Raw genomic sequence first — 13,927 nt, 5'->3', positions numbered from 1 at the left:
TCTTCACAACCCTGTTGTCTCTACTAGCTTCTAAGCTCTCTCAGGAAAATGTCTGTCTGTCTTGATCATGCAGCGCTAAGCACATGCATACTCTCTCTATGATTATTAATAGTAGACGAGTGCACTAGAAATCTAAAAATTAGACTGTGACCAAAATCACTAAATTCTATTAAGTCAAGAGGGGTGTTGTCTGAATAAGGACTGCTGGATTGGGCCTGTTGCTGGCAACCATCACTACTGTGAAATGACTTTTAAAAACAATTTATTTAAAGCAGTGCCACCATTTGACTCCCAAACAATTACTTCCATTTTACATAACTTTGAATTGTGTACCTAGACAGAGCAAGGCACCTACCTGTCATTTGTGCCTTTTGAAAATCTCCCTCATAGTTATTAAGCCTCTAAGAAACACCTTTGTTTCTTGGTTTGCTCTTAAAAGACCCACCTGAATTTACATGAAAGGAAAAACTATTCCATTTTGATGTAAATCACATCTATTAAAAAGAGCGAAAATGACTTTGCTGTAAAATAGGAAGTTTGCACTTAACAAGAATTGATTTGATTATTTATTTTATTTTGCAGTGATTGTACCTGAATTTTTGTTACATTTTAATGAGTAGTTTCCTTTCCTCTCATTAAAGGTTGCCAAGCTAACCCATGCTATTTCAATTTTCACCGAAGGTATCCTTATGATGAAAACTACTTTGGTTGGTATCATCAAGGTAATGTCACCGTGGATGTAACTCTTTGAAGGCAATTAACACTTAACCATAACATTCTCAAAAATCAGCACTCAAACAAGCTTACAAGCAAAAACAAAGAGAAACAGGAAATAATTTGACAAAAGTTTTCAAACTTGAGTGCCTAAAGTTGGACACCTAAATAATCGCCTACTTTTTAGAAGGTATCAGAGGGGTAGCCATGTTAGTCTGGATCTGTAAAAGCAGCAAAGAGTCTTGTGGCACCTTATAGACTAACAGACGTTTTGGAGCATGAGCTTTCGTGGGTGAATACTCACTTCGTCGGATGCATGTCTTTGCTACTTTTTAGAGGTGCTGAATGCCCACAACTACAATTGAGCATGGACTTGCCAAGGTCTTTAGTATTTGATGCATTTATTCTACATTTAATGTTACTGTAAAGCTTTTTTTAAAGAGCAGTTTCTTCATCTGAATGAGATCCACTCTTCCTACATATAAAGAACATGTCTACTGCTAGCGGTGATGAGACAATAAAAACTTCTTACGTGTGCTCTGCTCAGCTGCATGTATAACACCCCTTTCCCAAGGGTCATCAGAAATGTTTAAAGTTAGGATGTTGAGCACATATCCCTTGACTTAAAGAAGTAACTCTATCAGCTATAAGTATTAGAAGTTATTCTCTTGTGGACCAACCACTAGAGGGGGCTCAAAATACACAGTTCACCACTGTTTGATAAGTTCACTTGCTGCCACACTTCACACCATTATTTAAAAGTAAGATGTTTCTTAGATTAAATACTTATATGTATGTTTAGAAAATCCTTTTTTCTGACTTTCAGAGAAATCTTGTGTTTCTTTTTACCCAGGTGGATCCAAAGCAGTTGTTAGAGGATGGAATAAGGAAGGAGCTAGTCAAACGAGTAGCTCTGGCTCTTCACAGGGGACTCACCTTTAACCCTAGAGCCAAGGTGCTGTACAAGTAGAGTTGGTTTTGTTACTTTCTTTCCGTATGTGAACTTGACTGGAACTTGCTGTACTGGACCTTTTCAAGTAGCTTCTAGCATTTCATATTATCTTTAAGAAGTTTAATGTGAAATTGAAATACAGTTAACTGAAATCACAAATCATGAAGGGAATCAGTACAAGTAGGTGTAACTTTTGTAACAAGTTTGTTTTAAATTCCTTTCTTCACTTACCTGGAGTTCTTTGTTTTCCCACAACAATTGATAGTACACCTTAGCCCACATAAAGGGTCCATCTAAGAAATACAGTTCCCTGCGCTGCTTCAGGTAGCAGTGAAGCACTCAACTGTTCCTGGAAAGGGAGATTCAGTAATCTGGACATGACTCTTGGAAGTTGTGAACATTTCAGTTCATACTATGACTGTGTTAATAAATTGAATTTTCAGCTAACCTTTGATAAGTTTCTTAAACCAGTTCAATTCTGGTGCCCATATGCCCTTTAGATTGGCCCAGTATGAAAGCCTAAATAGACCACATTTTGAACTTCTGTTAGGTTGTTTTCCACTGTAACACTTAAAAACAATTATCCATTCCTTTTGTATACTGCCTCTTCGGGGGAGTTTAATTAATCTCCTTTTCTACAGCCAAGTGAACTGATGCCAAAACTGAAAGACATGGCAGCTACCATGGATGGATTCCATCGATCTTTTGAGTACATCCAGGATTATGTCAACATCTATGGTTTAAAGATTTGGCAGGAAGAAGTGTCCCGCATTATCAACTATAACGTGGAACAGGAGTGCAATAACTTCCTAAGAACAAAGGTACAGTGATGCTGGTTGATCAAGATTGTCACAGTTCATAAATGTCTTTAAATTTGGACGTTCATGCCACATGAGTAAATGTGTAATGATATGCATGCTCCATCCAGACAAAATTGAGATTGATTATCAACTTCATATGCTGGACATGTAAAAGGAAAAAAAATTGGTGCTTTTTTTGGCTTGTTTAGAGATCCAGGCACCGCTGTGCTAAGCACTGTACACATGCGAAGCAAAATAATGGTCCCTTCCCCGAAGATCTTATAGTTTGAGACTATTTTAAAATACAGTCATAAAACAATAAAATCAACAGTAACCCTTCCTCTCCTCCCTAAACCCTGCCCAAAAAAACAAGAAATACTAATTGAAACGTAACAGAAAATAAGCCAAACAAGAGCCTAGCCCTTATTTAACCCCCATATCCTGGAAGAATAGATAGGCTGCACTGGATACGGCTGCTACCTGATCATCATGACAAAAGCTGGAGAGCTGCCCAGACCCGGGCTTGTGAACACAGCTAGCAAATGCATACTCTGTATAAAAGCAGAAGATATAATCCTCTAGTGTTACTTGTCCTTATTCATGTTAGCCCCATTCTTCCTTACCACTTCTCTTCAATCTCTCTTGTACAGATTCCTGTTCACTGTTGTTTTTCAAGAAAAGCAAAATAATTCTCTGAAGCCAAATTGAAAGGGACCAAGGACAGAGTTGAAAAATTATTCTAAAATGTGTTTTTCAGATTCAAGACTGGCAAAGTATATACCAGTCCACTCATATTCCAATACCCAAATTCACACCTGTGGATGAATCTATAACATTTATTGGTCGGCTTTGCAGAGAAATACTGAGGATTACAGACCCAAAGTAAGTACCATATGTCTCCAATGTAGTGCATGAATTATAATGCAGTTTATTTGAATCCCCTTTTTGTAATGCTGACATATTTGCTCCCTTGTAACCAGTATAAATTTTCCTTGGTGGTGGTCTCTGCTGTTTTAAATATTCAGAACAAAGAACTTTCCCAAAGCTATCCTGTACTTTAAGATTAGTCCAGGAACAATTTTTTTTTAAAGTGTTACCAAACAAAAAAAAAAATCAGATGACATGGACCCAGGAAGGGTGGCAGGATTTGGCATTGGAGAGAGTGCCTGGAGATCACCTATGGCCAGTTCATGTCTAATGTCTGTCTAAGTAACTTAACTTGTTAGGACTGTGGCACTTCCTGGGGGTACCCAGCATTGTGAGTCACCTCACTACCACCTGCTCTTAGCATGAGGAAGCCTTCTTTATGCCAGCTGTGGGTCAGTTCCCCAACTCCATCAGCCTCTGGCAACACAAGCACTGCCTCCCATGCCTCCGCAGGCCCTGCTCTCTCTGTACAGGTTAACAGTAGGCACACTCCAACCCCTGAGTCCTCTGAGCATCTCCCTGGAGTGCCCAGCCCCTGTTCCACTGGACACTCACAGAATTACCAGACCCCGTTTCCAAAGGAACAGTACAGCATAGCTTACCAGTTCCACTATAGAACACAGCTCTGCTTGACGCACAGCACTTAGATTTGTTTGTAGATAAAGTGTATGTGTGTTTAACCAAGAACAGAGATTCAAATGCTAGTGAACAGAAATATTGGAAACAAAGGATTACATGTAAAATAAAATCATAACTAGAGCCTAAACTTGACTAACAAGGCACTGTCGTGTCATATAGAGCAAAAGCTCACCCTAAATCCTTCCAGCATATTGACAGCCAGGCTTCGCTGTGCTCTTCCGTTCATGAGACAAGCACTCCGTCCTCTTACCTCCTTAGTGGAAAGCTGCAGAGTTTATCTGCGTCTCTACAGTTATAGTCCAAAAATTCAGTGTCGGCACTTGCAAACAGGATAACCCCTGCTTCTTCTGTTTTCCTCCTTAGGATCTCCCCTCGAAATTCGGCAATCATTTGCTTAGCATTTTGCTCAGACTGTAAATAGGAATTCATTGTAAAGTATATTATACTCAATTACATGTAGACAGACAATGGAGAAACATCGTCTGCGTGAAAGAAACCTGTTTCTCACCTTTTGGTGACCAGCCCCAAGCCACAGACCTAAAGAACGTAATTTTCTGTCTCTCTGTCCGTCATATATATATATAATATATAAGCATGTCATGTAAGTCCTCTAGTGAAAGCCTGTGTCACACTGATCCTCCATCATGATGAAATGTATTTATGGATGATAGATAAGGAGTTAGCATGTGTACACACTAACTCGAGGGTTCTCAAACTGGGAGTCGGGAAACCTCAGGAGGTCGTGAGGTTATTACATGGGGGGTCATTAGCTGTCAACCTCCACCCCAAACCCTGCTTTGCTTCCTGCATTTATAATGGTGTTAAATATGTTTAAAAGTGTTTTTAATTTATAAGGAGGGGGTCGCACTCAGCGCCTTGCTATGTGAAAGGGTTCACCAGTACAAAAGTTTGAGAACCACTGCACTAACTCCTTATCTATCATCCATGCATACATTTCACAATGATGGAGGATCAGTGTGACACAGGCTTTCACTAGAAACCTTACATGACACGCTTTGGTGAACTAGTATATATAGATACCAGTTGTTTAAAGTTAGGTATATATATATACCAGGGGATCCATGTAACCCTTATGCACTTCTGTGCCTTCTGCTAGTTGGCACCAAGAGGTCCCGGGACACAAGGGCCTCTTAGAAACTCCACCTAGCACTTCTAAAAAAGTTGTTTTGTTTCTGAATTTTCCTTTAGAGTCACCTGTTACATTGACCAAATGAACACATGGTATGATATGAAAACTCATCAGGAAGTAACTAACAGTCACCTCTTCGCAGAGATCCAGGACACTTTAGGCACTTTTGGTCTGAATGGTCTAGACAGACTACTCTGTTTCATGATTGTGAAGGAGCTGCAGGTAACTTTCGAGCTTCCATTTTTAAGGAACATTCTATCTTACTGATCAGTAATTTTGTTTCCGTGGCTATTTGCCACTTAAAAACAAATATTGTAATGTTTGATCACTCTTGCCAGCCTTTTATAAGAAGAGTTTTTGTGTCAAATACATTTAAATCCAGACAGGTATTCTTCACAAAGATAAAATCCTAGATATCAGATGGAGGAAATGTCAGAGCTGTTGCTCTGGTGTAAGTGCTGTTACAGTAGTTTACAGGTTAAATGGGTGACGTGTGGGGAGAAAGTACTAGAAGGGCATAGTTTTGGTGTCCTGGTATAATTTAATGTTGACCTTGCGTCAACCGCACTCCCCCCAAAAAATTGGATTGTTTGTGCTTAGATGAATGGTATACATCTCTACCCCGAAATAACGCTGTCCTTGGGAGCCAAAAAATCTTACCGCATTATAGGTGAAACTGCATTATATCGAACTTGCTTTGATCTGCTGGAGTGTGCAGCCCCGCCCCCCCGGAGCACTGCTTTACCGCGTTATATCTGAATTCGTGTTATATCGGGTCACGTTATATCTGGGTAGAGGTTATTGTTTTTACTGAAATAAATAAGGAGGTGTCAATTCTACATAATCTTTTTCTGACCACATCCATACTTGAAACCAAGTCCATTTTTTTCCCCAAATAACTCCAAAGCAGCTTACATTAATACTATGGTCTGGCAAAAAATGAATGAAACATTTTAATGTATAAGTGAAATGGGTACTTCCTTAAAAGTTAAGTAAGGTAAGCAAAAGGTTGGTTCTTCAAGTATTATTCACTAATGGGAGCAGCAGGTTGGTGTACTAATACCAGAGAAGTAGAAAGATTAACCATGGAATTCTTTAGCCTTGTGTCCGGGAGAATTTTCCTACCCTACTCTCCCTATAACAACACAATTGCTGTTAGAAAATGTTGATCTCATTGCTATAATGCCTATATTGTGCTACTAAGATAAAGCATATTTTGTGTGTGTGTAATGTCTGCTAATTTGTTTTTAGAATTTCCTCAGTATGTTTCAGAAAAATATACAAAGAGACAGAACTGTACAGGAAACATTAAAATCTCTTATGAATGTGGTGAGCCCTGTCAAAGGAATTGTAGGTAAGTGCCTCAGATGCAGGCTCCTGGAAGGCTAGTTATTATAGGATTTCTGAATGTACTTACTCATCATTTCTTTGTTGCAGCAAATTCTAGCAAAATTTATTCTGCAGCAGTTGCCAAAACTCAGAAGATCTGGGCTGCATATCTTGATGCCATAATGAAGGTACATTTTGTTATAATTTTTTACTGCTGAGCACAGTGCATTTCAGGAACTGTGGTATTTGTTACTGGGACATTACCCAAGGTACAATGTGGACTGATGAACAGCTGTGTGCTTTAGTTCTCCAACCTGGGGTGCCTTTTACACTGCTTTTCTGTGAGAGCTACTACTCCTGGTCTTCTCACACACAGTCTCCAGTATGTAAGTTACTCCCAGTTATACTCTGAGTGCTATAACCAGCCACTCATGTATTACACTGCAGAGCAACACCAGCAAACTCCCAGTCCCAGACTTCCCCATAATTTTGTATTGCTCGGCTCTCTCCTTGTTACACTACAAGTTCATATAAAGTCCATCATTTTATTGATAGAAAATTATATGCACAAATCCTGTTATCCCAAATGGAGTTCCTCAATCACTTCAATCCCAAACACACTGGTTTAGATAAAACAATAAAACAAGTTTATTAATTACAAAAGATAGATTTTTAAGTAATTACAAGTAATGAGGTATAAAAATCAGAATGGTTACAAGAAAATAAAAGTAAAACATGGCTAATCCCTAACTTAACAAGATAAGTGAATTCAAACCAAAGGGGTCTCTCACCATGTTTCAGTATTCTTGCTGGCTCAATTCCTTTCATTCAGGATCCTTCCCCCAGTCCAGTGCTGCTTCCTTTGTTCTTCAAGTGTTGTCGATGCCATGAGTGGAGAGAGAGGGAGGAATCATTTGGGGCATTTGCTCCCCTTTCTTGTAGCTTTTTCTCTTCTTTGAGAATCATTTCCAGCTGAGGTTCAGGAGACAGAAAGTCTGTGTGGACGGAAACCCTCAGCTGTCTTTTTGTCAAGATGTAGATTTTCACCCACATCCTCTTTCCTCCCAAAGAATGGCCACTTAACCAGGTGATGGTCCATTTGATTTTGTTGACACCTGGCTGATGCGTTGGCTAACCTTTGGGGAACTGGTTTGTGGCTGCTCCCTCCAGACTTGGAACAAGTCTTGGTAATACCATACAAAGGAATCTTATAACTTTACATGCAGTGTTGCTGCACATATTTTACCAGGACAATAATGATCAGCAAATTATGAGTTTTCAAATGATAAAACATACTTGGTACGATATTTATCATAGTCTTGTAAAAATAGTGTATTACATGTTAAGCAGGACTGAGCCAAGTCAGTTATGGGATGGGAGTTCTCTAAGGAAAACCCAAGGTGCTGCCTAAAGTGGTGCTGGTGAATCATTTCTTTGTTAGTATTTCCAAATCACTTAGCTGCATTGCTAGAGATGCTGTGTTTCTGAAAAGACAAAACCTATATCTTGGCTGCTTGCGGTCATTATGATCCCATGGTATTTTCTGCAAGAGGAGAGGTACTCATCACTGGTGTCTGGGCCAAATACCAACTTGAGCAATAACACTTTCTGGCTTAAAATGACTTCTTCGGCTTTAGGCATAAAGCAAGATTTCTCAGAGCTGCTTTCATCACAGTGGTGAAGCATTTGACAGTATTCAAGCACTTACACTTGCAGTCTGTTGTAGCTCTGTCCAGGGATCTCCTGAGGGCATCCAAAAGCTTTTATTTTTGACCTGCTAAACTCTAACAAATACCTCTCTTTTCCACGTCTTGCTGACTTATATGTCTGGTGGGTGTTTTGTTAGTGTACATTTTACCATAATCAATGACCCTATGACTCTATTATTAAACACATGTGGGACTCAAACTGCGAAGTGACTTAGAGATCAGTGAAGACTGCAGGCAACTAGAGGAGATTAAGTCTTTGGGAGAGGGAATAAACAGCACAGATACAAAATCAGATGACATAAGCAACTAGTTGCATCTCACACGTCATGGGTCATTTCACCTTGTCCCCTTAATACTTTCTTTTGTCATATATCCAAGCAGTATACATGGGACAGGCTAAGGAGGGATCAGGGTGAAGAGTACAGGAGGGGAGGAGATGTGCTTTGAAACTCTTGCTATATTGAGAAATGGCCCACAGTATGAAAACACTTGAGAATCACTAGTTCAAATTTCTGTCTTCAACTACACTCTCATGCAGCTGCTCTGGCCTATAGAAAGGCTGCTACATTTCACCTAGATACAGGGTGCAACTTCATTGGTGAGCAGATGCTTGATATATAAAATAGTTTATCAGTTTGTAAAGGAATTAAAAGTTTATCTGGATATAAGGCTTTCTATAAATGTAAGTTGTTTACTGTTAAACATGTTTTCTCTCTGGTTTTTGAAAAATTAAACATTGTTTTCACTACTTTCTTCATTTTTTTTTCTTTACAGGTTGGTCAGATGCAGATTTTAAGACGGCAAATTACCAATGAATTGAATTACTCCTGCAGGTTCGACTCCAAGCATTTGGCAGCTGCTTTGGAAAATCTCAATAAGTAAGAAGCAGAATGCTTTGATAGCATTATATGTGGTGGTGATTGCTGTTGTGAATTGAGCCAAATTTAAAAAAAAAAAGGGGGGGGCGCAAAGTTTTGACAGTTTTGGATTCAGATAACCACTGGCAAATTCAGGAACAATTTGACGCAACTACCTGTTAATTTAAATGCCAATGAAAAGATACAATTTTTGAATATATTCAATATTTGGATATATCTGAAATGCAGGTCAAATTTAGATAAGAGATAAAAACAGTGACGTAAAAATTTCACCATATTCTGTGCTTTTTCTCACTTCTACTAATTGTGCAGATGCTGGCTGGTGCTAACACTGAAATACATGCCCTTAGGAAAAGGGGCATCTGAAAAACTGAGAGCAGTTTATTTTTTTGATTATTGTTTATAACAATTTCCAAAGATTCTATATCTGTAACTTTTTACTTTATGTTAATATGATCTATGTTTCTCAATTGCAGTATGACTTCAGGCTTGCCTGTTGTTATTTATTATTATTTATAAATGAATAGTTCAGTTAAAATAACGAAATATATAAATTTGATCTCTATCTTTTTATCGTTTTAGAGCAATCTTGGCTGACATTGAAGCCCATTATCAGAATCCATCATTGCCGTATCCTAAAGAAGACAACACACTTTTGTATGAAATCACAGCCTATCTGGAAGCAGCTGGCATTCATAACCCATTGAATAAGGTCTGATACATGCTATTGTGTGATATTAGCCAATACATACATTGAATCGCAAGCAGACATTTTATTTTTGTCTAATTTGCTGTAAATGTAGCAGTGTTCTTATGTTCTTAAGTTCTGATACAAATAAGATCTGTGTTGTTTTGGTTTCCTCATGTTTAGCTTCTGTTGATAAGCATGTAAACACTGTGTTCCTTTTTCTTCCCAGATATATATAACTACGAAACGACTTCCATATTTCCCCTCAGTCAACTTCCTATTTCTGATTGCCCAACTGCCAAAACTTCAGTACAACAAAAATCTAGGTATTACATGAATTGTTATTACATAAATACAGTTGGATTCTGGGTAAATGTAGATGTATTCAAGATATTCAGCTCTTGACTTAAAATGTATGGGCTAGATTTTTTTTTTTTAATATAGCACAAACTAGACCTTCTCTATGTACAACTCCATTTATAACTTACTGTTTACAATAACTGACATATTGCAGTTAATGTGACAGAGGACCTCTTTGTAAATACTTAACAGTGATAATTGAATGTACAAGGCCAAACACAATATAGGTAATATGCACAACCAACTGCTTCACCTAACATGAGTAAAGTAATGCAGAAAATGTATTACTATCCATTAGCTGTGGGGTTCTGCTAATGTGGCAGAGAACTTATATACTAGAAGAACATCTTGACTAGATTGGGAGGTAAGTTTTGAGATTTCATCGTGACCTTTGTAACTCAGGAAAGCTTTGGAGCTGTAAGCCCGATCCAAACCCCATTTTAGTCAATGTAAAAACTTCAGTTGACTTAATTGGGTTTTGGATTGGGCCCTACAGGATGGGGGGAAGAGTGCAAGAGAAAATAAGAACATGGCTCCTCATTCTTCAGATTTAGGGGGCCATAAGCCCAAATGTCCCATTTCTCTAAAAAGCTACACCCCAGTTAGAAACTTACCTCTTTCAGGCTCTTCCTATTGGTTAGTTTAAAACTACCTAACTTGGGATCTAGTTCCTTGGTGTTGTATGACTGTTAACTAGAGTGAAAAGCCATGTCGCCAGCCCCGTATGAGTTACAAGGTGGAGAGGGCCCTTCAGGACTTGGAGTGGCTGGGGTTGGGAATTGACAAGGTTGATCTGATGCCCCCAAGCCAGGGGACCAACATATGAAAAGTAAAAACAGGAATAGCATGAAGCCTCCTGAGAATAACTCTTGTTTGGCTGTGATTATAAAGGATGTTTTTGTGAACATAGAGGGGAAAATGTGGTGTTTTCCTTTCAGGAATGGTGTGCAAAAAGCCAGCAGATCCAATTGACTGGCCCCCTTTAGTGCTTGGGCTCCTCACTCTGTTGAAACAGTTTCATTCACGATACACTGAACAATTTCTGGCTCTGATTGGTCAATTTATTCGCTCAACAATGGAGCAGTGCACAAGGTATCTCTTTTCACATTTATTTTAATGTCCCCTTTCATGTAGGACTTTTTATTTGAACATTCTTTTTTATTTATTTATTTATTTATTTATAAGTCTGTAATCTGATTAGAATACATTTAATCATATATTTAGGTGTCATGTCCAAGTGTCTTTTTTTGTGGCGATATCCCACAGCACACTGACCTACATGAATAAATATTACATGGGAGCTTGGCATTTTCTAGCAAAACTTATCTTAACTAGTCAAAAAGACAATGTCCAGCTGTCTTTTGTGTGTGTGTATATTATAGCCAGAAGATACCAGAAATGCCTGCTGATGTAGTGGGTGCCCTTATGTTCCTGGAAGATTATGTTCGTTATACAAAGTTACCAAGAAGGGTAAGTAAGTAAGAAAACTTGGATTCAGCGTGGTGTTGGAAGAGCATTAAAATACACCATATCCTTAACTAGTGTAAACTGGCATCAAAACCGAAGGAAGTACATGGGTTTACACCAGCTCAGGATCTGGCCCATTATTTTCAAAGTATTCTACTGTAGTTAAAAGCCCTGGCTGTAGATTTTTACTGCTTACATTTTCCAATCATTAGTCGTAATGGGAGCCTGGAATTGGGCAGTCAATACAATAGATGCTTTTTCTGTTATTGGGGACTAGCCTTCATGTGTGTTTTCACCTGTCTTTTTTAAAAGGTTACTTAATCCTCAGAGTCCTTTATTAAAAGATAATTTTGGTTTCTGCTGATGTTATGAATAGCGGGGGTCACGCCTAGCAGTTTCACCACATCTTTTCACTCAGGACCAGGGCATCTCTGTCGAGACTGACCAGTTAGGCATGTCAGACAAGTGTATCAAGTCCTCATCAGTGCTCAGCATAAGGAACCTGAAAGGACACATAAAAGTGAAAAAAATCTGTCTGCGAATAGGTCACTGTGAAGCCTTGTCCATACAATCCACAAATTGCTTGGTTAGCAACTGTGTGTGTCAGTCTGATTGCTTTATACCATTGCTCCCATCTCTGTCACATCAGCCCCACCTGGAAGGGTCATTTAGCTACTATTTCAACTTTCTGTGAAATTCGGGACAAGAATTCGCTTTCTGCTCATCCCATCTTCTAATGATTGCGTTTGCGAGGGATGTGTAACATTTAAAAAAAAAAAAAAAAAGACAGTGGTGGTCATGGATATTTTGCGCTCTGAAATGAGGACCGATAAATTGGGTTCTAAATCGAGAGCCATGGATTTGGGTGGCTTCTAAATTTGGCAAAACAAATTCTGCAGTAACAAATTTTACCTAAGGCAATGAAGCCTCCTTCTCAGCCTCTTGATACCAATAAACTAAAGTTTTACATGGAAGGCAGCCATGACAATTTGGGCTTATAAAGTTACCTTTGCAGTTTACTATGACTCCAATAATTTATTCATCGCATGATGCACTTCTGCATCTGACTACAAGTTGAGTGTCTAATACCATGTGCTATAAACTGTAACACAAGTAACATGTTGAAAAGTGCGGGGAAGTTTCTGTTTCTGGGAAAGGGCATTGCTAAGCAGTGCTCCTGAATCAAAGATATAGAATATTTCGCTCCAGATTTTCTCTTATGGTTCTAGCCACTTTGCACCACCTGGTTGGCATAGCCTGTCCTAGATCTCCCTGATGTTGGGGCATGGGGTTGCAAAGCAGAGTGCGCCAGGGGATGTTCTAACTTAAGCTGGAGCTAAAACTTTACCCAAACACATGTGCCAAGCAGATGTCTGTGTATGAAAGAATCTGCGTCTCCATGTGCGTAAGTATATAGTAGAAACCTAGCTAGTCCACATTGATAACATTGAGCATTTACTTAGTGGGGAAACACACACACCTACATGTAATATCCATGGGCAGTGTTGTTTGCTGTGTTCATGGCTGAATGTTGCTATGGAATACTTAACAGAGTGGCTGTTCTCTGTTTCTTTAGGTGGTTGAAGCGCATGTGCCTAATTTCATTTTTGACGAATTCAGAACAGTTCTGTAAATGCGGAAATAAGAATGAGCCTTATTGCAATTACAAAACAAGTGAACTTAGGGAGAGCAGAGGAAGAAAAAAAACAGCACTTCAGAACTGTGTGTTTTCTGTGTCTTGGGGAATAACCACAAAGCTCTGAATAAAATGTAACAGTCAGCACTAGTCCATGTAACTAACCTTGTTTAAATCATGATATCATATGCAATTTCTATCACATCCAAGCAGCATACATTTTGTACTGCACATCATAAATGCTGTATGTAATTGTTTATGTAAAAAATCATTTAGTTTTATGTTCTAAAGAACTATTTGTGGAAGTTTGATTTTTGTATCACAAATAAAATAATATAGAAAGCAGTGGATTTGGATGATTTCACAGATGATGATTTCCCTACTCAATATCATCTAAAAGATGAACACATACTGGAAGAGGATTTAGGCCCTGATCTTGCACTGCTAAAGTTAGTGGTAGCTTTGTCCTTGACTTCAATGAGCAAAGGATCAGGTCCTCAAAGAAATAAACAGTCCATTAGTGAAGGTTACTGTGACGGGTTGGTCCCATTGGGAAGCCACTTGATGTGCTGAGATACCAGAGAGTCTACCTGTTGTGCCAGCATGGGCCCCCTTTAACCTGTCTTGCTGAGCCAAGCTCTTAAAACCTCCCCAACACACACACAGGCAGAGCCACAC

General features: G+C 38.8%; 1 protein-coding gene across 2 annotated transcripts in view; it reads left to right on the top strand.

Moving 5' to 3' along the window:
- The window catches only part of WASHC5 (WASH complex subunit 5), a 34,586-nt gene extending 20,992 nt beyond the window's left edge, over positions 1–13,594 (top strand). Inside the window, exons 16-28 of one of the 2 annotated variants that reach the window (XM_039523536.1) lie at positions 642–722; positions 1,568–1,669; positions 2,308–2,487; positions 3,224–3,348; positions 5,242–5,404; positions 6,434–6,536; positions 6,620–6,699; positions 8,995–9,098; positions 9,681–9,810; positions 10,016–10,112; positions 11,085–11,238; positions 11,529–11,616; positions 13,190–13,387. In XM_039523536.1, the coding sequence (XP_039379470.1) occupies positions 642–722; positions 1,568–1,669; positions 2,308–2,487; positions 3,224–3,348; positions 5,242–5,404; positions 6,434–6,536; positions 6,620–6,699; positions 8,995–9,098; positions 9,681–9,810; positions 10,016–10,112; positions 11,085–11,238; positions 11,529–11,616; positions 13,190–13,246 (1,464 nt within the window). In that variant the 3' untranslated portion in view covers positions 13,247–13,387. Of the gene's footprint in view, positions 1–641; positions 723–1,567; positions 1,670–2,307; positions 2,488–3,223; positions 3,349–5,241; positions 5,405–6,433; positions 6,537–6,619; positions 6,700–8,994; positions 9,099–9,680; positions 9,811–10,015; positions 10,113–11,084; positions 11,239–11,528; positions 11,617–13,189 lie in introns of both variants that reach the window. The other variant, XM_039523535.1, reaches the window with a different exon arrangement.
- The last annotated feature ends 333 nt before the right edge of the window (positions 13,595–13,927 follow it).

Source organism: Mauremys reevesii, linkage group 2 (assembly GCF_016161935.1).
Source record: "Mauremys reevesii isolate NIE-2019 linkage group 2, ASM1616193v1, whole genome shotgun sequence".
NCBI classification, from domain to species: Eukaryota; Metazoa; Chordata; order Testudines; family Geoemydidae; genus Mauremys; species Mauremys reevesii.
Note: the sequence above shows the minus strand (reverse complement) of the source record. Positions and strands in the feature narration are given on the sequence as shown.